A 23,943-nucleotide genomic window follows, 5' to 3' on the forward strand; every position below is an offset into this window, starting at 1 on the left:
AAAAGTCTAAATAGCAAAAAAGTACAAGGTTTTGGAAAATGTCAAAGTAGACTGCTCATGAAATGAAAAACATGGAAATCGCTTTCCATGAAATTGCAAGTAAGCTAGGAACCCGAGATAGACTGTCGATTAGCAATTATACTTTTAATAGTATTTAAGCATCGCAGTTTCGGCCAACATAGATGCAGCAAATGTCCCAGACGTCACAGCCAGCGGTTGCCGAAGGAGCGGGAGCATTAGTGGTGGTTTCGGGAACACCAGTGGTGATTACGGGAACCTCAGTGGTGGTGGTGATTACGGGAACCTCGGTAGTAGTAGTGGTGATTACGGGAACCTCAGTGGTGGTAGTGGTAGTAGTGGGGACCTCAGTGGTAGTAGTGGTGGTTGTGGGGACTTCAGTGGTGGTAGTAGTGGTGACTGAAGAATGGTTGGGACCAGGTTTAGTGGCAGATCCCATGGTGCAAGACTGAGTTTCGGGATCCCAGTTTTGTTGAATCATGAATCTACGTCCGTTCCATCCACAGTTGGAAGATGAACCGTTGGGCTCGGTCTTGGTAGTACCATAAGTGTATGCACACATGTCACCGTTTTCGGCTCCGGCTGCATCGTTCCAGGCGCGGATGTTGGAGGGATCGGATGCTGCTTCGGCAAGTTCGTGAGCCATCACAGAAAGCATGGCATCGGTAGAAGGGTCGTTATTGGGAGAAGAGGCACTATTGGTAGGTGGGGCACATCCAGCCATGCAGTCAGAGCTGAATTGACCAGAAAGAGCATAGTAGATCTCCTTGCCCTTGGCATCGTTGGCGGAATCGTGATAACCACAGTAGTCGCTGCAGAAGGATGAACCGAGTGCGATTTCAGTAACATCACTGGAAATCAACATGTAGTAAACGGCATTGGTGTCCTCGGGGAAAGTACCGGCAGTGATGTACTTGGAAACGAGATCAGGAATGGCAGTTCCATTGAGGGTTTTGCCAACAGAGTAGTTGTTATCAACGGATCCGGCGTAGTTGACCTGTCCATCAATATACACTTTAGGGGACGAGGCGGATTTCTGATAGTAGTACTTTTTCTCGGTAGTCCACCAGTCTGAAGCACCAATACCAGAAGTGAAATCCTTGACAAGCTTTTTCTGGCTGACAGTCCAGTTACCGTAGTAAATGACTACAATGATTACATGAATATTAGTCGATCGAAGCGCGTACTTTTAGATTGGGTTCAACTACTTACAGTAAACATTCAAGGGACCAGTGAGCAGAGGAGCACTCATATTGTAGGTGATGGTATCAGCAGCTCCGGCAAAGCGATGCTTTCCATACATAGGAGAAATCTTGTTCTTGTGATGAACAGATGGAGCAGCAATGCAGCCAGCAACGGCAAGAGAGGCAACAAGGAGTGTGGTAGCAATCATTTTAATTGTATGTATAGAGCAGCAAGTAGTCCTATGAATATAAATAGTCGAGTAGGTGCATGCCTTTTATACAAAACTCTACTACCTTTTAAAATGAGGCATTTAACTCTTGTCTTGGTTAGCTTCATATGCAAGCATGTGTAGCCAACTATTGCAACACATGAAAAGCTGCATGATGATTGAAAATACACGATGCAGAAAACGATTATTGGTTTCACGATGCAGTCGATGGGTTTTATTCACAGCATATTGCTATATAGTAGATATATTGATCATGTGGATGTAAACTATATATTTTAGGGTCAGTAGATTTGCTACTCCGGGTAATGCTGACCAACCGGCAATTTACAGCCGTATTCACGTAAAATGGAGTATCAAATAAGGGTACCAAGATACATAATGAACAGTCAGCCTCATGTAATGATGGTTCACACCACAATTACTGGGCAGCATTGTGTTTTTCGAATCATCGTGTAGAGGCAGTTTAGATGGTGTTTATCATTCAAACATGTCTTTTTACATACGAGTCCCGATCTTCTATAATATATTGGTATCAAATCATTTATTGATGGCTTGACAACCCTGTGGTCATCAACACATGGACAACAAGACGTTGTGAACACACTTGTGGACACACTTGTGAACACACTTGTGGATCTTTACCAAGCTCAAATATCTTGGCCAGCAATGCCAATGATCTTAATGTCAATAAAAGCCTGAACACATTCCTTGCCGATCTGCCTACCGCTCACAGGTGTCGAGCTTTGTATGTAATATTGACAATATCTAAAATTCAATGTCTGGATTGCAATGACCGAGTTTGGTATCAAACTTGACGATCACACAATGTATGGCTATGCAAACAAATCCAAAATGCAAGGTGTAAACCACAGTTCAAACCTAGTTTGTATCATATGATGGTCGGTGTGCTTAAAGACTGATCAAGGCTGTAATACTTCAGCCTTTTAGACAGTGGCATGCAACACTCCACCCCACAAAACAACTCTCTAATTAGACATGGTTTACCAACCATTCAACAAATATCGCGTGGATTGAAGTTGCATATTGTTCATTTTTGAACCCTGCATAAAATGGCTCGAGTATAATAAATAAGTTTGTGCGCCGAGCAATCCCAAACACTAGGCAAGAATTGAAGCTCTATAGAAAAGATCATGCAATGAATTTGTAATATGAAAGCGCAACGAATATTCAAGCATTGTCTATTCCCGAGCAATAGTTGCAAGAGGAGATGTTCCATTTACATAATACGGCTATAAATTGCCTAAAATGTGACTCGACACGCTTCATGCACACGGTCAACCCTCGTGATGGTAGAACACGGCATTTATTTTGCCTTTCCCGGCAATCCCTTAGAATCATGACAGTCCAAGCTATTTTTCATTATCCAAAGTGTGTAGGATATGCGCCTGCTCATTTCTTGAAGATATTGCTAAATGCCTTTAGAATTTTTGATGTGCTGCATGGCGTAGACCCAAATGGGTGTACATGCTGATCCAACCATGCACCATTCTATTTTCAATACCCATTTCTCATGACTGGCTTTGAATGCTACCATTTAGAAAACGGTTGTATTGGAATCAAACTATATAAATAAAAGCTCAACCCTTTGTCGCTCGTTGCAAAGGTGTGTAGCAGATAAATGCATACTATGTCGTCCATCAAAGTAGATTCGTTCTATATATTTGAATTGCACATAAATGATTCGCAATTTACTTTTCGATCGCATTAGCTATAGTAGTGGTGCTATCATAAGTACTTGATAATGTATGGGGTTTGATGATTCAGCAACTGCCGTGAATGAATCGTTTCTTCAAACAAGGCAATCACTGCAAGATACAAAAAAGGTGTTTTACGTATATACGGCTGCAGGCAGCATATTGCTTCTAATACACCACACATTGGTACTGCTGGCGTATACTCCAACACTTTAAACAAGACCAATCTGCCACAGCACGACAGTTGATTATAAAAACAAAACATTGGCTATACATTCTGTCACTGTAAATGGAATTTAAAACAAGATCGAGTCTCGCAAGACTAATGATCGCATGAAAAAATTTTAATTGCATTAATAATTATTACATAGCAAAGACTATGTTGACAGATCCAAAACATTCGAAGCAAAAACTAGTCTAATGATATGCTTAAATATGCGTTTAAAAAGAGAACCGACGAGATGTATATTGTGTCTGATTCCTGGGCAAAGTGGATTGAGATGTCCACAGTCCTGGTGAATCTTTGCTCACTCGACTCTTGGTTTTCGCATCTGCATCAGTTAGATCGGCCATTGCTGCGTGTTCGTTCGCAGACGACAAAACATTGGATTTGTCGTCGACAAGAGCAGAGGAATGCTCCTTAGATTGCTTCAACTGGTGTTCTTCCTGACGCAAAACTGGTGTTGTTGCTAGTGGCGAACTCCCTCTGTGCGAGTTTGCCAAAGCAGCCCTATGAGATGCATTTGAAAGATCCAAGTCTACATTACTATTTTGTCGTAAATTACTTGCTGCATATCTGGGAGATGAATGGTCAAACCCATTTTCTGGGGTTTCACCTATCCCACGAATGTCTATTTTTTTTTCAGGACGCTCATTGTGAGCCTGCTCCTGCCAAGAATGAGGTGCCCGCGGCTGATCATGGTAAAGATAGGGAGAGCTATACTGGGATGGACTTTGTTTGATTGAAGGCATTGGCGAATGATTGAGAGGCATTAAATTGCTCTCATTAGCATAGGATGCATGGGCGGGACGCTTTGCCTCTAGTCCTGCTTCACTTCTATAGTTGATCGGATGCACAGATTGTGAACCAGAAATATCATTCATCTGATCATGTGAGCGCTTGGTATCCATCATACGATTTGGATGATACTCGTTAGGATACGAGTTCATTCTGTCGTGGTTGATTCTGCGATGGAAGGACACAGACAATGGAGATGTAGTGACTTGGTTTTCAGACATGTGGCCACCTCCGCCCATTGAGGTTGGGTACATACGATAACCACCTTGACTTGCGGTGCGAATATGGTTTGCATTTCCAGCAGAAAGCCCTCTAGAGAAATTGTAGGCAGGCAGATTGGCAGATTGGGAAGATGGTGATCCCATAGGAATTCTGTAGTTTGCATTCATATTTTGTGGAGGTGCGTGATGCTGATAGTAATCACTGTGGTGACCCATGCCATACACATCTCCAGATGCAGATGCAGGTCGTTGGGGTGGATTCGGACGACCGTGTTGCTGATAGGGCAGTGCATACTGTGGGTGGTGAGGGTTATGTGATGGCTGATGACGCCAATGTTCAGGATGAACCAATGCAGATGGCTGTGGAGATCCAGAATATACGCTAGATGGGCGGCGTGACAGATGCTGATTGGATACGTGATGTATTGGTTTCTGCTGAAGATGAGGCGGAGGTGTGTGTGGGTACGACTGAGTGGGTGACTGACCAAACGAGTATGTACGTTGTGGAGATGCCTGCTGAAGGGCTTGTGGACGAAATCCTGATGTTTGATCGGGAGAGTGTGTCAATGACTGATGCTGTTGAGGATGCCCGTGGTCAAAAGCATGTCCTTGTGACCTTGTTCGACGAGTATGTTCCTCTTTTAAAGCCAGAAGCAAGGCAATAAACTGGCCATGAGTTCCTGTTGGCAGCAAGCGCTGCTTGCAATCCACAAACCGAGTGCGAAGCTCTTCCCCAATCCATACGGTCCATTTGCTTCCTTTTGGCGCCGTCTGTATAGCATCATGCGAGGCTACTGCACAGTCTTTTGGATTGAGGTGATTGGTGATGTCAAGCAAATGGCCAATATATAAATCATATGGTGTCATAAAACGGCTACGATATTCCTATTGTGCCAAAACCATGAAAAAAAGCAATCAGTCATTTGAAATCACAAAGCATTGATCAGCCAGTCAAAAATACTGGTGAACCAGTCAGGGTGGAGTTACTGGTGAATAGTCTTTTACGGCAATGGGTCAAGCACAACAAAGCAGTGCGCTGCCAAATGATTACACTGACAACGGTCTATACAGCCGTATTCAGTAAAACACTAAACAAGGGTGTCCGCATGCACAATAAACCATAATGGTTGATACCAACTGGCACGTCAATTCCCCTCCAACAAACCAAACATTACAAATAAACATTTAGTAGTTGGCATGCATAACTGCATTCCTGAAACGTACAGTTTTTTCAAACTAAAGCCAAGCGTATGTTTCAGAATGCAACAGGTGGAGCCTGAAAGCAATCGAGCCCAGTATCTGGATTACAGTGCATGGGCCTGGCTTTACTTTGATTATCGTAAAATGTATGGCTATACCAAAAGAGGAAAGGGAGGTTCACAACTAGAATTTGAGCATCATTCGATGGACATGGAAAGGATTGAAGAAGCAGCCAATTCCAACAGAAAAGCACAACAAATATTAAGCATTGTCGATTCAAAGCAATAGGAACAGTCACTAAGATAGTGCTCCATTTCACATGAATGTGGCCTGCCAGTTGATTGTGTCATACAAGTCTAATGTTTGAAAGGCTACTAATTTATGAGTTTCACCAGTGCGCTGGCTAGATCAAGTAGGATATTGAACCATTCATCCGCATTGATCGAGTCGTTCAATTTCAAATAATTGCGCACAAAAGTTATTGTTACACAAAGCGTCACCATTCCAAGCTTTAGTCATCAAATAAGCCCTGAATGTGCGGCTCATGACACAAAACATTGCAATATCAGCCATGTTATGGTTTCGTCACAGAATAGAGGACACAAGACCAAAAAGGGTGGTTTGTTGATAGGGACAGCTAAAGCAAATTACCAAGAATACATGGGCTAGGGATGAAGAAGCAACAAGTTAGGGGATGCAAAGCAGCTCCCTTGTTGGAATCTAATGAAATCGACGAATTCCATTGCAAATGAAAAAGCCGCAAGTGATATCAATCACAATATTTGCAGATAGTCCAAGGTATATTTGGATTATCGCTAAATGGCATGCAATCTTTTGCCATTCGAATTCACATGCTAAAGATAAAAGATGTCAAGGGGTAGAGAGAACAAATGGATCGTATTTTGAACAATACGACCATTGATAATGAACGAGCCCTTGAGAAAGTACAGCTCAGTCATGATCACATCATACTTACAATAGGGAGCTTGAGATTATGTCGATTTGATTTTGTTTTCGCATAGGTGCTGGCAAGACGAGCGGCAGTAGCAGGACCTTGGGACGTGGTAGTGGATGTTGGATTGGGTGTAGTAGCAGCAGAACCAAATTCAGAAAGCGAAATATCGCATTCCTCTCCAGTCTCTCCATGCTCTACCATTAAAGCCGAGGGAAGCAATTCAGGTTCAGTGCTTCTAGCTGTGAAAGTAGGACAATGAATGGCAGGTAGTTTCAGACTAGGATTCAAAATATTGCAATTCGTAGCTGGATTGGCTTGTTGGAGGGCCATGGTAGAGTTGTCTGTGTTGTTGTCAATTGTGGAAACTTTGCTAGTGCCTACTGCAACAGTCATGAACGCTGGCAAGTGAATAGTTCGTGATAATACAGGTGATGTTCCTTTGGTGGGATCAATAGAATCTGAGTTGGAAAGTGTGTTTTCGTTTTCGCTCAAAGAAGACGGGCAAGCCATTACATTCTCGTTATTGGTGTCAAACCCTGAAACAGTAGTGTGGATACCGCTGGTGCTTTGATACTTGACAACACAATCAGGATTACTCTGTGGAGGGTTTATGTGGACACCATCGCACACCGCACCACTATTATTTAACTCTTGACAGATTCTGGTGTCAGGCTGATTGTGAGAGTTATCCATGCTGGTGCTATTCCTGTCCTCAGTATGGACCACGTTGCCAGGGGTACCATGGCCATCCTCTGTAGTATGACCGTTGTGGTGCATGCCAGTAAAAATGAATGATTACTTCTAACGGTGCTATAGGGGATTTATTATAGACGATACTTTTGCTAAATTGAATGCTGGTGTTTGGGTTGAGTGCTGCTTTATCCAAATTTGAACGAGTCGATTACGAGTCCAGGCTAAATATGGGTGACAAAACAGACCTGTTTCAATTCTGCTGCTTGCTGTGTATGCCGAGTTTATATAATTGGGTTTTGTGTCGATATGTTTGTATTGTTTGCAAACCTCACAGCTTTAGCAATATAGGAGAAGTGTTTCAAATTTAGCCAAATCCATTCCAATGGTTTGGCTAAATTTGAAAAAAACAAAGCTTAGATGTGTGGTATTGGTAGCAACAGTGAACACTATTTGGGACCCAGGAATATGGTTTTTAAAACTCCACAATGGAAGTCTAAATCAGATCTCTGGAAAAGGCTGTTTGTTACATTGTTATAATCAACATGCTCAAGGTGTCAAGGCTGTCTAATGAATGGTGTGGAGTATGGCTAACATATGAAACCAAATAAGAATTGTGGTATGGCGACAATGGTCGCGATGGGCGCCTGCTTGTTACTAACATGTGTTTGAATGATCGAGCGGGTGCGATAAAGTTTGGCGGTCAAGCAGAGATCGAGAGACCAATGATTTGTTGGCAGAGGTGTGTATACTCTTTGTCAATAGTGTGGCACAGAAGCTGTGGATGCAATGGTTTCCGCTTGATTGGAGAAAGTGCAGTGTTGAAATAATGCAAGTTTTTTAAGCATATGTGAGGAAATGATGTTATTTTTATTACATTTACAGTGGTATATCATAAACAGGTTATGTGCAAGTCCAGTGATTCACCCCATTGTTATACTGTCCAGATTGAATCTATAAAGTACAAGATGTATTGGTACAGCATAATATAGTCGGTAAGAGCTTTGGATAGGAAAACGAAAGGACCGATGAAAAAGTCTGTGCTTCAGTCTGTAGAAACATGGAAAGCAAAACATCAGTCTTGTTGAATACTTGGCAAAAGGTTGATCCAAGGTCAGGGGTATTTGATCCAAATAGTTCAAATAAACAGATGCTATAGCAGAAACACACGCCTGGATTATAGATGTCAGGCAATAATTGTGTGCTCAATCAATATACGTTTTTTGGTACTGATATAGCAAAGTAGACCATTTGATTTATAACCAGTATGATCAAAAGCAACTCAAATGTGGCCAACTATGCTTGTGTAGACAGCCATACATCGAATATGCAGAATGACAAACCAAATGAAAAATTGAGTGGCGAATTGCTCAGTATAGCCAGAGTTGAACAAGCAATGCGTGGATGGTCTAGTGATGGTAATGCGATTTCAGTTCACCGCCATATTCACGTAAAACACTGCACCAAATAAAAATCCAAAGCATAATAAGCAGTCTTGTAAAATGGCTGGTATCGGTTTACTGAGAAATATTGTTTTTTGAACTTTTTGAACTTGACTAGTCTTTTAGTGATTGACAGGAAATCAATCGTTTCATTTCTGATGTGTAATATTTGAAGTTTTTAACTAGAACACAAACGTATCTGATATGAAATACAGCAGAGTTGTATGAATACAGTCATAAGAATGCTAATCAGAGTCACGTGGATATGCATTTGGCTTTTGAGTATTTCAACAATTTTTTAATTTCAAGTTTGAATTCAGCTGTAACCAACTGCCCGACACTCACTATGGGACTGGCAGAGCCGAGAACAAAGCAGCGCATTGGAGTAGATCCACAAAACAAGCAATGGAAAGATGGTTAGTTCAATTGGTTGTGTTTTAGTATTGCTGTTCGACAACTGCAGAACACATGCTTTAAACTCGAGCTGTTTGCAATCACATTGATGTGCAGTACTAATCCATCACACATTATGATTAGACAGCAACAAACTTTGTCTAAAAATGATGGAAAAGATGGGTTGGTCAGAAGGCAAAGGACTGGGAAGGAATGAGGATGGTCGAACAGACAATATCAAGGTCGTTGTCAAGTCCAATAATCATGGTATCGGTACAGAAAAACGATCGTCGGATAACTGGCTTGAAAATTCATCTGCATTTGACGCTCTTTTATCATCGCTTGGATCTACTAATGAAACCACTGACCAACAACAGACAACCAAGGTGGATGAAACCCTGATTGCAGTAGAGCTGAAATCAGCTGCACTTCCACAATTTGGCCGCTTATAGTGGGTATTTTAATACTTGAAACGTATTCATGTGCTCAATCTATCGTCTCGATATGTATTTGGAATATTATTTTAATCACATTTTTATCTACCCCATTTAAATGACAATGGCTGAATAGTCACCGCAAAAAGTTTATCCGAAACAAGCAAGTTAGCAACTATGATGCTGCCAATCTATCAGAGATTCTTGGACAAAAGCCAACCAAGAAGCTGCCATTGATCTCATGCCATTCAGATTCTAAAATCTCGTCAGATGTGGCAACTAAACAAGTGCCGTGTCATCTCGTGGATGCTATCGAGACTGTTACTGTCAGTAATTTGTCTGTGCAAGAATATTTTGCTCAAAGGATGGCGTTGTTGAAGCAAGCTGCATTGACTAAAACTACGACTGAGCATCCTTCATTCAAGCGCAAACACGATGATGATGAAGACAAGAACGATCAGCAATCTAAACTTGATGATGATAGTGTAAAAGCCGAGCCCAACAGCGACTCGGTAGAATCTAATGATGATATTGCAGATTCATCTGCCGCTAAAAAATCCAAGAAAGAATCCAAGACCAAGAAAAAGTCTAAAAATAAGAAGGAATCCAAAAGTAAAAAACACGAATCCAAGAACAAGAAGGCTCGAAAGTTGAAGGATTAGATTGCCTTGCTAATTGTTGGATATCTACAATGCATATATGCGAATGGCTAGATCTAGGATGACTAGCGCTTTTACTAGTTTAGCGACTTGAAAAGTGTATTTTGGAGTTATTGTGCATACAGTTTAGTGATCTCACTATATAATGAATTGGTCTATTCTTTACTGATTTCAACTATAATACCCAAGCATGTGTTGCTCAGCATAGAGAATATGGGATGATCGAGGTTGTGGTGGTCATCTTGTATTATCACTTCAACCTCAATATTCAAACCTCAATGTCAACCACTATCGCTCCACTGCGGGCGTTTGAGGAGTGGGAAGCACAGTGCAGTTTGTCAGACAAGGAGTTGGAGTGTATTGCCTTGCTAAAGGAATTGTCGGCCGAGTTGCCCATCCCTGTAGAGGTACTCATGAATATGATGATTGCAGCAGGAACCAACCAGAGTGGATCTGTGATGACTTTGGTCATCTGAAGAGTTGCATTGATGTTCTTTGTAATGGGCCATGACACTGAACTACGATGTGTTCTATACTGTATTAGCTTGCGACACTCAGTCCTCATGGACTAGATGGGGAGGATAATAGTCGAGATGGACTAGATCACAGTGGTAATATATCGTCGTTGGGGTATCTCAATGGACAGTCTGTAGGGTCGACACCAGCAACTGTTCAGTACGCTGTAGTCAGTAATGGGGAGCAGAAACCAACTGCTAATGAGCCATCTTCTGAGTTGACTATTGCAGAAACCATTGAAACCACTCAGCAGTTTTTGACTTGGTTTGCCAAGGTGGAAGAGCACATGGAACGAGGCCAAGAAGATGTTTACAGGCAAGTCTAATCGTCCTATTGGCTCGATTGTGTTGTCCAATTGCTAGACTAGCATGTCGACCATTCCAAATATCTTCAATCTACATTTGTTTTACTGTCGTGTATTTACATTGCAATGCACTTAGAGCTTGTCTAGCCACTGTGCGATGCTACCGAGATGCCACGGCCAATATCTTGCAAAAAACAAATGAAACGAATGACTTGCTCGACAAGCTGGAAGTCAATTATAATTTTATCGAAGACAAGACCAAGGGGATGCAGATTGCCTGTGAAACCCTTCTTGATGAGCAGGTATTAAGCTCAAAACTCTATCGTGTTGATTCCACAGCATCCGTATCAGATCCCATTACAACTGCATAGTATTTACATTTACTGCGTTATTTCAATAGACACATTTAATCAGCGTGGCAGAGGAGTTGTCTGCCAAATTAACTTACTTTAATGAGTTGGAACCCATCACTCGAATGCTGAATGCTCCTGGCGAAGCCATTGTTCTTGATGAAAAGTTTGGCCCAATGATGCAAAAACTCGATCAGTGCTTGTCGTTTGTGATGCAACATGTAAGACTATTTGATTTCAATTTAGTCTTGTATCAAAGTAGCAGACCGACCTAAAGTTCTCGTCTGTAACGCTGGGTTTAATTTGCCTCAATCTCAATACAATAGTCACATTACAAGGATGCCGAAATTTACCGAATGAGATATCGGCAGTGCATGACTCGAAGTATTACTCTCGTTAAAATGCATTTTGTTGATTTGATTCGTGGGCTGCAGCAGGAAATTCAAGAAAAGTTAGTAGGCAGGGTAAGTAGCTTGCACGCTACTGTTTACAACCATCGAGTCAATGATTGATTTTAATCCTGTTTCTAGCAAACACACGAGCCGCTTCCAGCAAACATGCAGCTTACATTATTTTACGTCAAGTTCAGAACATTGGCATCAAAAACCAAGCATCTGCTGGAAGAGATCGAGGAACGCTGTAACGGGCATCCAGAGTAAGCACTGAGTGTGTTGAATCATATTTTTGACTTAATTATCAAGTAATTTGAGCACCTAATTAGTCATTACAAAATCATTCATATAGATATTTGGCATTGCTTCGCGATTGTTTCACATCTTATTTCGTTGTTCGGCGTGCATTGCTTACTCCGTTTATTACCAATCATATGACAAACTTGAGTTCTACTTCTTCTGGACTTTTAGACTTTGTAAGATTGATGATGGTTTTATTTTCAATCAAGTGTTGTTTTAAAAACGATGTTCAAGTACATTCATGCATTTTATATATTTTAGACGGCAAATGGATGTGCATACATGATTAGGCTTTGTGCTGATGAATATCAGTTGTTTCGACAATTCTTTAATCTTGGAGAAGATAGCGTCATGTGAGTAAATCTTACCAACCTACATCAAATTAGATTGCCTTGTGATCTAACCATTCAATGCATGATATAGCGAGTATCTAGAGTCTATCTCTACGCGACTTTACGAACACTTGCGACCACTGATTATTCGTGAAACAAAGCTTGACACACTGTCAGAGATGTGCCAATCTTTGCAGAGCTATGTTCAAACGCTTGATCCAAAGCATGATTCAGAAACCGATGCTTCTGGACATTTCCTCGACTCTTCAGAAACAAACTCTGCTCCTGTTCGTTATACTGTCCAGAAAATACTGGAAGATGCTCAGCAACGTTTTGCGTTTCGTGCTGAAATGTTTATCAAGCAAGAGTTGCAGCAATTTAAACCTCGTGAAGCTGAGCTTCGAGTACTTGCTCGCGGTCGTGGATGTAAGTTTGTAAAATTCCATGTTTAGATTTGCTGACACACTACGTGTATATTGGAAAATGTGTTGGCTAAAACGTTTAAATTTTTTGTTGCTTAGTGCCTCAGCCTGCCAATATCAACCTTAGTGTCGGTGTTGTTCCAGTGCTTACTGATTCGATAGAGCGGTCAGATACTAGAATGTCTATAGGACAAGATTCCAAGTATGTTAATCTTTTAGGTGCACCTCTGTCTGAAAATCTTGAAGCAGCGTTAGAGCCCGTGGGATCTACAGCTCCTGGATCATTTGTGATTGGGAAGTTTGCGTATGGTGGTGGTGAATGGTATCCCACACTTCAACGAACTCTCTATGTTCTTGGACGTCTTTACGGATCGGTTCCAGTACGTTGGTTTGAGATATGCTTTTAATATCGATGTCCTTTATTTGCCACTTTGTACTGATCCTTACATGTAGGGTCCTGTTTTTGAAGATCTTGCTCAGGAGGCTGTGGATTCTTGTCGTCAAACCCTCGTTGCAGCTACACAAATTCTATCTGAAAAAGAGGTATAGTTTCATTTTTATTGAGTTTTATATCGATCTTGTGAATCAGATTTGAGTATTGTGACTTTTGGTTGACTGTCACTTTTTAATATGTCTAATACTCTTACATTGAAATGTTGAATTTTATAGTCAAAAATTGATGGTCAATTATTTTTGATCAAAAACTTGCTGATGTTGCGCGAACAAATATCTACTTTTGATGCTCGGTTCATTCGCAAAGAGGACTCGGTCAATTTTTTAGATATGGTGGAAGCATTTAAAGATGTAGTTCGAAACAGTCTACACGTCAGTGCATTATCTACTATTGGCGATGCAATTATGGTTGCAAGTGCCACCAAAGTTGTTCAAAGCTATGCTGATGCCAAAGACGTAAGTTGTCAAATTAGTTTCTAGACTTGCTACAGTGAGATACTACGAGGATTGTATAAAAGTGGAGTATGTTGATAGTTTTCATGAATTGCTTGTAGATTTTGGATAAAGAGCTTAGAAGGGTTTGCGAGGATTTGATTTTGGAGACAGCCAAGAGCGCAGTAGAGCCAGTGTCATCCTTTATGCTCAAGGTCGGTACTATAGATTGCAAAATTAACTTGTGTAATGAGCTAGTTTTACTAGCATTTGATTTTTATCACTAATATTTGATGATCTGAATAGGTTGCTGCATTTCGACTTCGAAATGATGCACGACCTGCATCAAGTCGTGATTACCTCAGAAACCAGAGTTTTGCACAACCAAGTATGTCGATAAACCAGCGATTTGGTTTTAACCACTTGACTGATGTTTTATTTTTGATTGAATATGTATATTGATAGATCAAATTGGAGTTATACATGATGCTTTCAAGGACACTGTTCAACGAAGATTGACGTTTACTGTTTCGCGTATTGCCGACTATCTTGGTGATAAAAAGACGCAGGGTGTACTGATTCGGATCATTCGGGTAAGTTGGATTCCTTGTGTAGACTATATTAAATGTATCTACAATCTCGTGTTTTGACTAGTCTATATACCTAAACTACAAATAGGGCAATATTATTGATACCTATCAATCGTTTGTCGATATTGTTCAAGTAGAATATGATGCAGCAACAAACTCGCATATTACTTCAGTCGCTGATATGGCAGTGCATATTGATTCTGCATGTGAACAAGGATTGCCAAATATACTGTCCAATGCATCTGACGAGCCTCGTGCAGTTGCAGCTCTTCCGAATGCATCTAAACCAGAAATAAGTCAATCCGACAACACTGAAAAGCCAAAATCAAACTAAATATAGTGATAATGAAAACTTTATATCCGTACATTGCAGATACGCTAGTGAAGTGATGGTTAAATAAAAGACTGAATAGATTCGAGTTGCACCAATGAAACGGAAAGCGGACAAGTTGACAGATGCGAATACACCAGCGACTCCTGAAGCCAATACATGTGCCAAACATGGACTAGATGTTGACATGATACACTCTCTAGTATGTAGATATTGGACTGACATTCCACTGGCTCAATCTATTCGAATCCGTAATAATCCGTAATAATCCGAATGCATTGAATGGAAGATCCTTCAGTTTTGTAGCAGCAATCAAACTGCAAGTCTTGTTGCACAGATCGAATTAGAAAATGCATATCAACAGGCACTATTAGAAAAGGCAAGACTGCAGTGATTGTTTCTGTCATGTAAAGCAAGCCATTGCTCATCCAATCCAACATAGAATACCCATTTTATACATCATGTCGGAATGAATATAGCAGCAGAGTTGCATAAAGACAAGCTCAATTCTGCTGGACTGCATTTACTGAATTGTCTATGTATGACCCATCGACTCCTCAAATGCTTGAGAAAACAGACTCAAGTTCCAACTGGTTTGCTCCAGTCTGCAGCACAAGAACTTGGGCTTTGCAACAATTTGTTTCTGACTGCTCTTTGGCAGGCATCTAATCGGAATGATGAAATGATAGTATTTCATGCAGTCGTTGCTTTACTTGATGTATTCAAAACTTGTCATCGGTTGGAATGTCGCAGTATTATACTAGAGCCTTTGTGGCTAGATCGTTGCTTATCAAAGGTAATCTTGACTTTTGATCAGTAAAGCTTATTTCATTCTATATCCCAATGTAGTGGGCTTGATCTTGTAACTAATCGTTTGTTTTAGGCAGAAACAATCTTGACCACTACTGCAAGTATTGCTTTACAGAGAAAAACTTTGCATTTATTGAACTACATTGCTATAAAATCGATGGATTTTGATTCTGTGCTGGTAATTCTTTCTTGGTGTATTATGAAATGCCAATCTACTCGAATTTAATCGTGCCATTTTATCCTTTTGTTGGTAAATGGTTTCATCTCTGTAAAAGTCTGGATATAGTGATAGGATTTCTACCATCATTGCATCATTCGTACTCAAAACTTATTCATCCAAAAAAGACGTATCTAAATGGTGGGATTCCATACATCATCCTTCATTCACCGAGTTTTACTTTCCAAAAAATCAATCCCTCGATCGACAATCTCTCAAGCTTATTATTCGAATATGTATATCGGTAGTCTCGAGTCCAATGATGCTTTCTTCAAAAGAGCTGAGCAACACATTTCTCGAAAAAATGAATGATTTACTTGTGCATATATACGGTATATATGCTCATCTCAACACACATATGGTCAATGATGTCTTGTGACTAATATAAATGCATTTATTTTGACTATTTTAGGATCTGACTATGAATGTGTTTCTGACCAACTGTTTAAGCTTTTTAGCGACCACGACTCTGATCTTGTCTGGCTTTTGGAACGGGTGCTTGCAATGCAAGTATCGGATGATTATGCCAAGTTTAGAAACCACCTGAAAGGATCATTAAACAGCATCAAAGGCGTGCAATCAGTGTTGGACACATGTGCTCCATCAGCCATGTTTTTAAAACTGATGGAAATGTGGGGGTTTGATCACCAATGCCTCTTGGATCTGGTCATTTCAGATGATACATGCTTTTATAATTATCTTTCAGAGTATCTGCATTTTATTGCACACAATCCATGGAACTTGGCTTTAGAATGCAAGGCAATAACTGCCAAAATTTTCATCAAGGATCTTGAAGATGGTCATGCTGATGATGACAGCAATGAACCAACAGACTACTATTCTTCCACAATATCTACACTTGATGACCTGCTCGAATCGATAAACGCATTGATTTCCAAAAAACTAATCTCAAGTAATGTATCCAGTCTAATACAGGCTTTGTGCCAGTTTAGAGTATCTCAAAATCAAATAAACGAGCTTGTTGATGAGTGAATCCTGCAAAAATATGTATGTTTAATGAAACCAAAAATGCAGAAATGAAAAAAAGCTCACTTGGTGAGATGCAATCAGTCGTTGTTGCCAATTTTAAGAGAAGTGCGACTGCCTCTCATTTCCTTCAATGCCTTGGTTCGTGCTTTGCCAATAATGGATTGAAACAAACGTCGATCTGTTGATGTTACTTTTCCCATGGTCGGTCCATCAAATGAAAGGTGTAGAATTTGCTGTACGGTCTGGTTTTCACTCAAATGCACACTAAATCCCTCGCCAATGGCATCTCGCAAGGCATTGAGTCGTCTAATTTTGATCCATGAATTGCATTCCAGTGTCTCCTGCTTGATCTTGAGTTTCACCAGTGGAGTTGTATTGCTCTGTTGAAAAATAAATCAAACGTTTAAATCAAAAACAATGTGATTCAACACCTGTTGATTGATAGTCCAGTATCGGCAAAAACATTAAATGTGTGCTTTACCTCGACAGTGTTTAGAATATCCCGAAAAGCTGATTTTTGAACCGATCGCTCTTTTTTTGCTCGGTGTCGCTGGCTATCTATTGTAAAATCATTGTATGAGAATCATATCTGTACATATACTATCCCAAGTATTGTTTAATAAAACTAAATACCTTGTGAGAGGAATCTAAGCTGCTGAAGAAGCTCATTCTTGCTTTCATAGTAGGGCTCTGTTTTTGGTGCCTCGTCCTAGTATATTAAAAACCTCGTGTCAGTAATATGCAAAATGAATCTTGGAAAAATATCAAATCCATACCTCTTCTGCAGTAGCCATCCGATCTTCAATAACAATGGCAATGTTTTCACCTGCAGCAATGCGCACATCCACATCATCTGATTCAAGTAACTCTACATGTGCATCTAAAATTCTAAAATAAAATACAAGTGGCAGATTGGTAAATCAACCATGCAAGTCTGAGCAAATACATTTGATTGTTACTAACCGATTATAGCCTTCTTGCCCTTGTCGAGTAGAAGCCGATGGATACAGTAATCCATAGGCTTCTACCGCAGCATGAATCACAATTTCTTCTTCGTCATGAGCTGAGATTACATCTTCAAAATAGTCTAGCAGCTCCCATGTAGCAGAATCTCCCATATCCTCAATTAACGAGATAATGGCAAGCGCGATAATACTCTGGTATATTGGAGTTGTACAACAGTTGAAAATATAGCCATGACAAATTAAACTCGAGTAAAACAAAGCTAAAGTTGGTAAATACATGTTCAACTTACAGATGGCTTGATTTCACTAGACCCATCTCGAATACCATCTTGCAATATTTTGATTACATCGTCATAAAAGGCTGGTTGGCTTCCTCCAGAAATCCATAGCAAAGATAAAACTAATCCACATAGGAATAGGCCAATTGGTATACAGATTAGATATAACAAAGTACAAGTTGGATTAGATATGCACATACCTCTATTGGCAAGAATGCCTTCGGGCCCATCGCGACGGGCACATCGCTTGACAGGATCAATCCAAGAACTCATTTTGCCATCTAAAAGGTCATGTCTGTATTTGTTTGATAGTCCCTTGATGATCTGGTTTAATGCCGTTTCTCTTACACTGCATCCAGAGTTTGAAATAATAGATGACCAGTCCAATGTACATGGTTTAGATATAGAAGCCCGTCATGATAGAAATGAATTAACCCAATTGAACGGATGATCCATATCTATTCTCCAACAGCCTAGAGCAATACACACCTTGCTCTCTTTTCCCCCAAGTCTTCAAATGCCTTCAAGAATGTACTGTCAGTGCACTCTTCCCCAAAACTAAAGGGCTCATCCCGCAAGGACTGCTGAGAGCCACCTCGGGTCATGCTGGGGGAAGTATCCTGACTTGGATGAGAGCCAATAGAGTCCATAGTAGCATGGCTTATCTCTGAATGACCATCTTCCGAGTCAGAGTCACTCCTTTTGTTCTGAGAAGCAAATGATGATGTCTTGCTTGTCTTCCTGCCTTTATTTCCTGACCGACCCATCTGCTCACTTACAACTGTACCCACGTAAAATAAAACACTTGTATTTATCTTGCAGTAACTGTTCTGCTTTGGATAATCAATGCTTGATAAAGTTGCGTTTTTCCACTACACATCAACTTTATCAATATACATTGTTAATCCTTCAATAAACACAACGTTTGTCGTATGATGTACACAATCAAACCATCGGTTTGAACTGAAGTAATCTCATCATTTGACATGGCCATACATTGTACAATGACCAAATTGATGCATTGTAATCCAAATATTGGTTTGATTGTTGCCAAATCTATACAAACTTTGTATTTTAATCAGATACATTCGCGCTCCAGTTCAACATATTTTAGGGATGCAACTCTACATGCCAATCACCAAACAGTATCAATCAACTAAACAGTGTATATGGCACGATGCCATCTCGTTTCTATAAACTAAATATATACAGCACTTGCTTCTTGTTTTTTAATTTTACCGAAAAACTTGTGCAATAATTTTCCACTCTAAAGGGTTTTCAGATGCATATCGCAAAACGTATCAAATCATATTAAATTTTAATATTTTATAATCTACGTAGCCCAACAAATCCATGACCTAGCGACACTTGCTTACGAACGCCGTGGTAGTGAATCGACAAAGTGCTTTTGGCGGGTAATGCTAGGAAATCCTATATTCAAAATTGTACTCGAATTAATTATCGATTGATATCAACACTTGATATTGAATTTCACTGTTGATCACTAGTTGTATCATTACGTCAACAACCTATTTACTTGATGAAAAGCTTACCACAAGACTAATACCAGTCACTGTTCCAGGCTCTAATTTACCGTTGCCATCTACAACAAATCCAGATGAATGGTGTACAACATATGAGGGGGAGTTAATCGCTGAAAGAACTGATTCTCCGTTCACTACCAATTGTATGGAGGGTTTAGATTTTGTGAATATTGCCAATGTAATTTCGTATAGACCAGCATCTGTTATCCGCAATTGAACCTGATCTTGACTCCATTTGAAATTTTCTGGTTCTGTATAAAATAAACGCCAAGCTTAGTGCAAATAAAAAGTAGTATAGATTACAATGTTTTTAATCACTTGACCCACCTGTATTGACAGTTTGGCAGTTCCATGGGATACCACTACCCATTTTCAACGATCCGCAATTCCATAACCATTGAGCACATCTGTAAAATGGCTGAGATACCTGCATAGAAAATAGAGATTTGCATTCGCTAAGATCTGAACAAAGTAGAAAAAGCTTTTCATCAAACTCTCGTGTCAGTCGTTTTGATATATTGTGGATTTCCTCATATTCATCATGGTTTTGCTCCATCAATTTCAATTTGTCGTTCCACACAATCTCGACATGATTTCTTGCCAATTCTGCCATCTGCTCTTTTATGAGTGTATCCTGCTTGGTTTGAAATGGTCGATTCTCATCTATAAATGTTTTGATTTGTTTTTTGGTCCATGCCTTGATATCATGTCGTAACTTGCTTTCTACTTGCACTATTGATTTTTCTAATGTCATGGCTGCTGATGCTGCGCTGTTTACCGTTGATAGTGCGTCAAAAATTTCTTGTTTGATTTTTGCTTGCTTGGTATCAATACTATTGGTGATGGAGATTTTATGATCCTGTAGCATTAGATTAACAATCTTTTGAATGGTTTCTTCTGTATGTTTTGATTCTAAATATGACGAGTTTCCAATCTGTTTTTGATTGTGCGAGCAAGATGGGATAGCAATTATTTTTTGGTTCAATATTTGAAGTTCTTTGTGCACAGCAATAAGCTTGCCATCAACGATTCGTTTCACTCCAGAATTTTTTAATCTTTTTTCTGACACTCTTTTGAGTTCGTCGCGTGTTGCAATATGGCGAGAGAGTTCTTCCAATACTGATATGTCGACTTTTCTTGCCAACTTTTTTTGTAACTGACGCACTACTTTTACTAGACGATTGACATTGACTGTATGCGAAAGTGTGTTGACACTTTGAATATTTTCTTTGACGTTATTTTGTTGTGACTGGATAGATATGGGCTGCGGTGAAGGGTTAGGGTGGTTGAGCAACTCAGTGTTTGTTGATCCAAGAAAAGTTTGTGTTTTCGCTAAATCAATAACTGGGTTTGATGTAGTGATATTATTAGCCGAGTTATTGATCAAGTCCCGCAGCTCAAAAACTAAAAATTGTAGCTTTTCATGATCAATGCCAAGTTTTTTGATTTGCTCCACGCACTCAGTATATTGTACCTTTTCTTTTTCATTATTCATAACAGTTACTAAAGTTGGTTGATCCACAATTTGATGTGCAGATGGTGTTTGATGTGAATCGGGTTCTGTTTTACTTGTGACAGTTGGAGATGCGTTGGATAAAACGTGTTGGTTTTTGTGCTCAGAAAGTCCTTTGGCTAAACTGTTTCGTTGATAGGTTTGCAGATGAACTGGCCTATATATCGCGTTGTTTTTTTTATGAACGTTATTAGATACAATGAGTTTTTCCAATTGCTCTATTTTGGATATAATGACAGATATTGTGTCTTTGCCAACCTCACGATCAGCACCAGATGAATTTGAAAGTCCCCGAAGTTCAGGTACGATTTGAACAACAATTGGCTGATCACCTTGGTATTCGTTTTTGAAGCAAGTGTCTGGTACACATTCATAAGGTGTATTCCTTGAACAAGAGTTACGCTGACTGGACGAGTTGTGATATGCAGTATAGATAGTGGCTGGGCGTTTTGGGGATACCTTTTCTATAATACTATGGCGAAGTGATTCAAGCTGGGTAAGTGCTGCATCAATGGGCGTTGTATGTGGTGTTGTCGCGGTACTCAAATGATGCTTGTGATGACTGGTAGCATTTTCCTTTTTGGATAAAAGGGTTTCAAGTAATGAAACTCGAGTTTCAAGATCTTTTTTGATTTGTACTTTCTTGCTGAGAGATGGGGTGATGCGTTCATTTTCAACGATAGGAGACTGAAGTGGATGCTCTAAAATACTATTAGACTGATGTGAAGTGGGGAGGGATATACCATCTTGATTTGTTGGTTGTAAGACATTATCGATTTGAGTTTCAACTTTGGCTGTTTGGATTTGGTTTACAGTAAAATCGTTTGATAAACTGGTCAGAGTTTCAGATTCAATACGGGGTGGTTCATAGGGTTGTGTTTGCGTCACTGCATTAACGAGATTAATGACCTTATTTTCAAGCACTGGATGATCAGTACATGCAAAGGTTTCTAAAATATGAGCATCAGTGTTACTAGGCTTTACTTGATTAGTATCTGGAATCAAGCTTGACTGTGGTGGCTCATTACGCGATATATTAGATTGCGACTGCAAATTTTGTAAACTAGCTTCCATACTCTGCATTCTTGATAATATAGAATTCATGCGCTCTTCAAATGCATTTTGCATAGCTTCTGACATGCTAGTTTCGATATGCGTCATGGGCATTTTTACGATTGCTGCTGATTTAGATGTATCAGAGGAGCTTGATGTGGACGATATGGCGCAATTTGCAGCATCTGTAGTGATGGATACAGTGTTTCCGCTAGCGCTTGGAATACTACCGCGCAGACTAGATGAACTTTGAATTGCATCAATTTCTGCTACAGCGAATTGAAGTGCCCTTATTGCACGATCGTGCTCCTTTAATGCAACAAGAACATGCTGAATCTCTTTGGTTTCTGGAGACATTACTGGAGACATTACTGTAGATGCTCGAGGTGTTTTTGTACTTACAGAAAGCGGCGAAGCCAAGTTGCTTGAATCAATTGAGATACCAAGCAATGGCTTATTTTGGCTTGCTCTCAATATAGACTGGTTATCTGGTGCATCATTTGAATTTTGACATAAAGATGTCCTGATATTTTCCTCTGTAGAATGCAGTTCTTCTATTAGGTCATCTTTCTTGAGAGTTGATGTATTTACTATATTTTCAGTCGTGGAAATTTTTGGAGAAACTGAAGCTTGAGATTTGGATACAGATTGGAGCGGACGGTTTTGCTTTGGCATTGAAAATGCCGTTGCTTTGGATGCCAATCTCGAAAAATTTGTAGCAGCGATAGATTTGCTTGGCGATGCAGGATATAGTGGCCTAGAAGTCGCACTAAGAGTAATACTTGGTGAAGAAGATTGGCCTTTACTTGTTTGTGGCATTGTACCAGCAATAAATATGGGTGTGGGTAGTTTGGTTTGTATTTTTGTATTGGATGCTTGCTGAGCTGTAGATGTCAAGATTGTCACCCGCTTGTGGGTTGAACTCCTTTGCGCTGTAAAATCACCATCATCTGAGGGTTTCACGACATCAGATCCTGCTTGAACAGTTTTCACATTTGGAGGGATTATCTGCCGAATAAATGGAACAGGATCATCTACTAATGTCTGAGTCGGATCACTTGTACTTGTCTTTAAAGCATTATTGGCATCTTGTGAAGGATGCGCAGGTAATGCAACGACAGACCTACGGGATGCATTCACGCTATTATAATCATTGGGTTCTGCTTCCTCTTCTGATATATGAGCGTCAATGATGCTTTTAACCCATTTCTCGCTACCAGCTTTTTTGTCTGCACCAGTCTGACCTTCTAAATTCATATCTAGCGACTGAGTTTGATAACTATATCCACTTGCCTCATCGTCAGTTGAAGTCACGTATTGACTATTAAATGAAATCTGTGATATGCCAGTAAGGGATGCAGTATCAGAGAGAAACGGTGCTGCGCTCTTTAAAAAAATATCGTTTTGGAGAGGCGATAGTGCTCTAGGGGTTTGCTGTAGAGTTGCTGGTAATACTTCTGATGGTGTAGCCTGTAGCTGAAGATGGTCTTGTTGGGTATCTAGCAATTCATGAACACGTTCCATTTGAATCATCATTCGCGTTTGAACAGTGCAAGTTTCGTTACAGCTAGCGACAATGGAGAGATAAAATGAAAACTGTCTGCAGCCATCATTTTCAGTGTGTATCATGTGTTTGAAAAGTACTCGCGTACATTTCATTCAACTACACTTTTGTGCATGTTGGGTTTAGTTGTTACCTGTGCGACAACCATACCAAATCCACAGTGCTCACTTGGAGATTGGGAAAAACTAGGTTTACAATATGGGCTGTCTTTTTGATGTTGTTTTGCAAATATCCATAGATTGTTCATCTGCTGATCCAAATGGCAGAAACATCCATCAATCGTGTTTCCTGTGTTGTGGCAACAATCCGAGTTGTTGATACGACCAGTTTCTGAACAGCTTGCTGTTCTTTTTGATTCAATATAAAACATCACTCGTTTGTTTTGACACAAACTTTTGCGATCCATTTATAGAGTCTATGCTAACCTA

The 23,943-nt window shown here is 40.0% G+C and overlaps 6 protein-coding genes across 6 annotated transcripts; 2 read left to right on the forward strand and 4 right to left on the reverse strand.

The window, feature by feature from the left end:
* Nucleotides 1-154: 154 nt before the first annotated feature.
* Nucleotides 155-1,411, reverse strand: BATDEDRAFT_87145 (uncharacterized protein; the record flags this gene model as incomplete). The annotated part of the gene is made up of 2 exons (XM_006677563.1): nt 155-1,164; nt 1,231-1,411. 2 exons carry the CDS (start codon nt 1,409-1,411, stop codon nt 155-157), a joined length of 1,191 nt encoding a protein of 396 aa, XP_006677626.1.
* Nucleotides 1,412-3,588: 2,177 nt separating this feature from the next.
* On the reverse strand, nt 3,589-7,318 carry BATDEDRAFT_23351 (uncharacterized protein; the record flags this gene model as incomplete). Its single annotated transcript, XM_006677201.1, has 2 exons — nt 3,589-5,271; nt 6,563-7,318. 2 exons carry the CDS (start codon nt 7,316-7,318, stop codon nt 3,589-3,591), a joined length of 2,439 nt encoding a protein of 812 aa, XP_006677264.1.
* A 575-nt stretch (nt 7,319-7,893) lies between these two features.
* On the forward strand, nt 7,894-14,584 carry BATDEDRAFT_34561 (uncharacterized protein; the record flags this gene model as incomplete). The annotated part of the gene is made up of 22 exons (XM_006677340.1): nt 7,894-7,973; nt 8,498-8,649; nt 8,994-9,089; nt 9,211-9,517; nt 9,637-10,112; nt 10,349-10,626; nt 10,704-10,770; nt 10,950-11,281; nt 11,380-11,550; nt 11,576-11,605; nt 11,656-11,793; nt 11,860-11,984; nt 12,074-12,197; nt 12,283-12,374; nt 12,445-12,779; nt 12,875-13,155; nt 13,229-13,318; nt 13,445-13,684; nt 13,783-13,875; nt 13,967-14,048; nt 14,126-14,253; nt 14,339-14,584. The coding sequence occupies 22 exons, from the start codon at nt 7,894-7,896 to the stop codon at nt 14,582-14,584; spliced, it is 3,963 nt and encodes a 1,320-aa protein (XP_006677403.1).
* A 466-nt stretch (nt 14,585-15,050) lies between these two features.
* On the forward strand, nt 15,051-16,601 carry BATDEDRAFT_87236 (uncharacterized protein; the record flags this gene model as incomplete). Its single annotated transcript, XM_006677453.1, has 4 exons — nt 15,051-15,377; nt 15,465-15,569; nt 15,667-15,940; nt 16,021-16,601. 4 exons carry the CDS (start codon nt 15,051-15,053, stop codon nt 16,599-16,601), a joined length of 1,287 nt encoding a protein of 428 aa, XP_006677516.1.
* BATDEDRAFT_36696 (uncharacterized protein) lies at nt 16,600-18,192 on the reverse strand. The gene is made up of 7 exons (XM_006677405.1): nt 18,042-18,192; nt 17,854-17,963; nt 17,562-17,755; nt 17,375-17,486; nt 17,232-17,307; nt 17,080-17,156; nt 16,600-16,978 (listed from the first exon to the last, which is right to left on the reverse strand). The coding sequence occupies exons 1-7, from the start codon at nt 18,112-18,114 to the stop codon at nt 16,676-16,678; spliced, it is 945 nt and encodes a 314-aa protein (XP_006677468.1). The 5' UTR covers nt 18,115-18,192; the 3' UTR covers nt 16,600-16,675.
* A 975-nt stretch (nt 18,193-19,167) lies between these two features.
* BATDEDRAFT_87142 (uncharacterized protein) lies at nt 19,168-23,580 on the reverse strand (the record flags this gene model as incomplete). The annotated part of the gene is made up of 3 exons (XM_006677564.1): nt 19,168-19,272; nt 19,395-19,636; nt 19,713-23,580. 3 exons carry the CDS (start codon nt 23,578-23,580, stop codon nt 19,168-19,170), a joined length of 4,215 nt encoding a protein of 1,404 aa, XP_006677627.1.
* Between the last annotated feature and the right edge of the window lie 363 nt (nt 23,581-23,943).

Source organism: Batrachochytrium dendrobatidis, assembly GCF_000203795.2.
Source record: "Batrachochytrium dendrobatidis JAM81 unplaced genomic scaffold BATDEscaffold_3, whole genome shotgun sequence".
NCBI classification, from domain to species: Eukaryota; Fungi; Chytridiomycota; class Chytridiomycetes; order Rhizophydiales; genus Batrachochytrium; species Batrachochytrium dendrobatidis.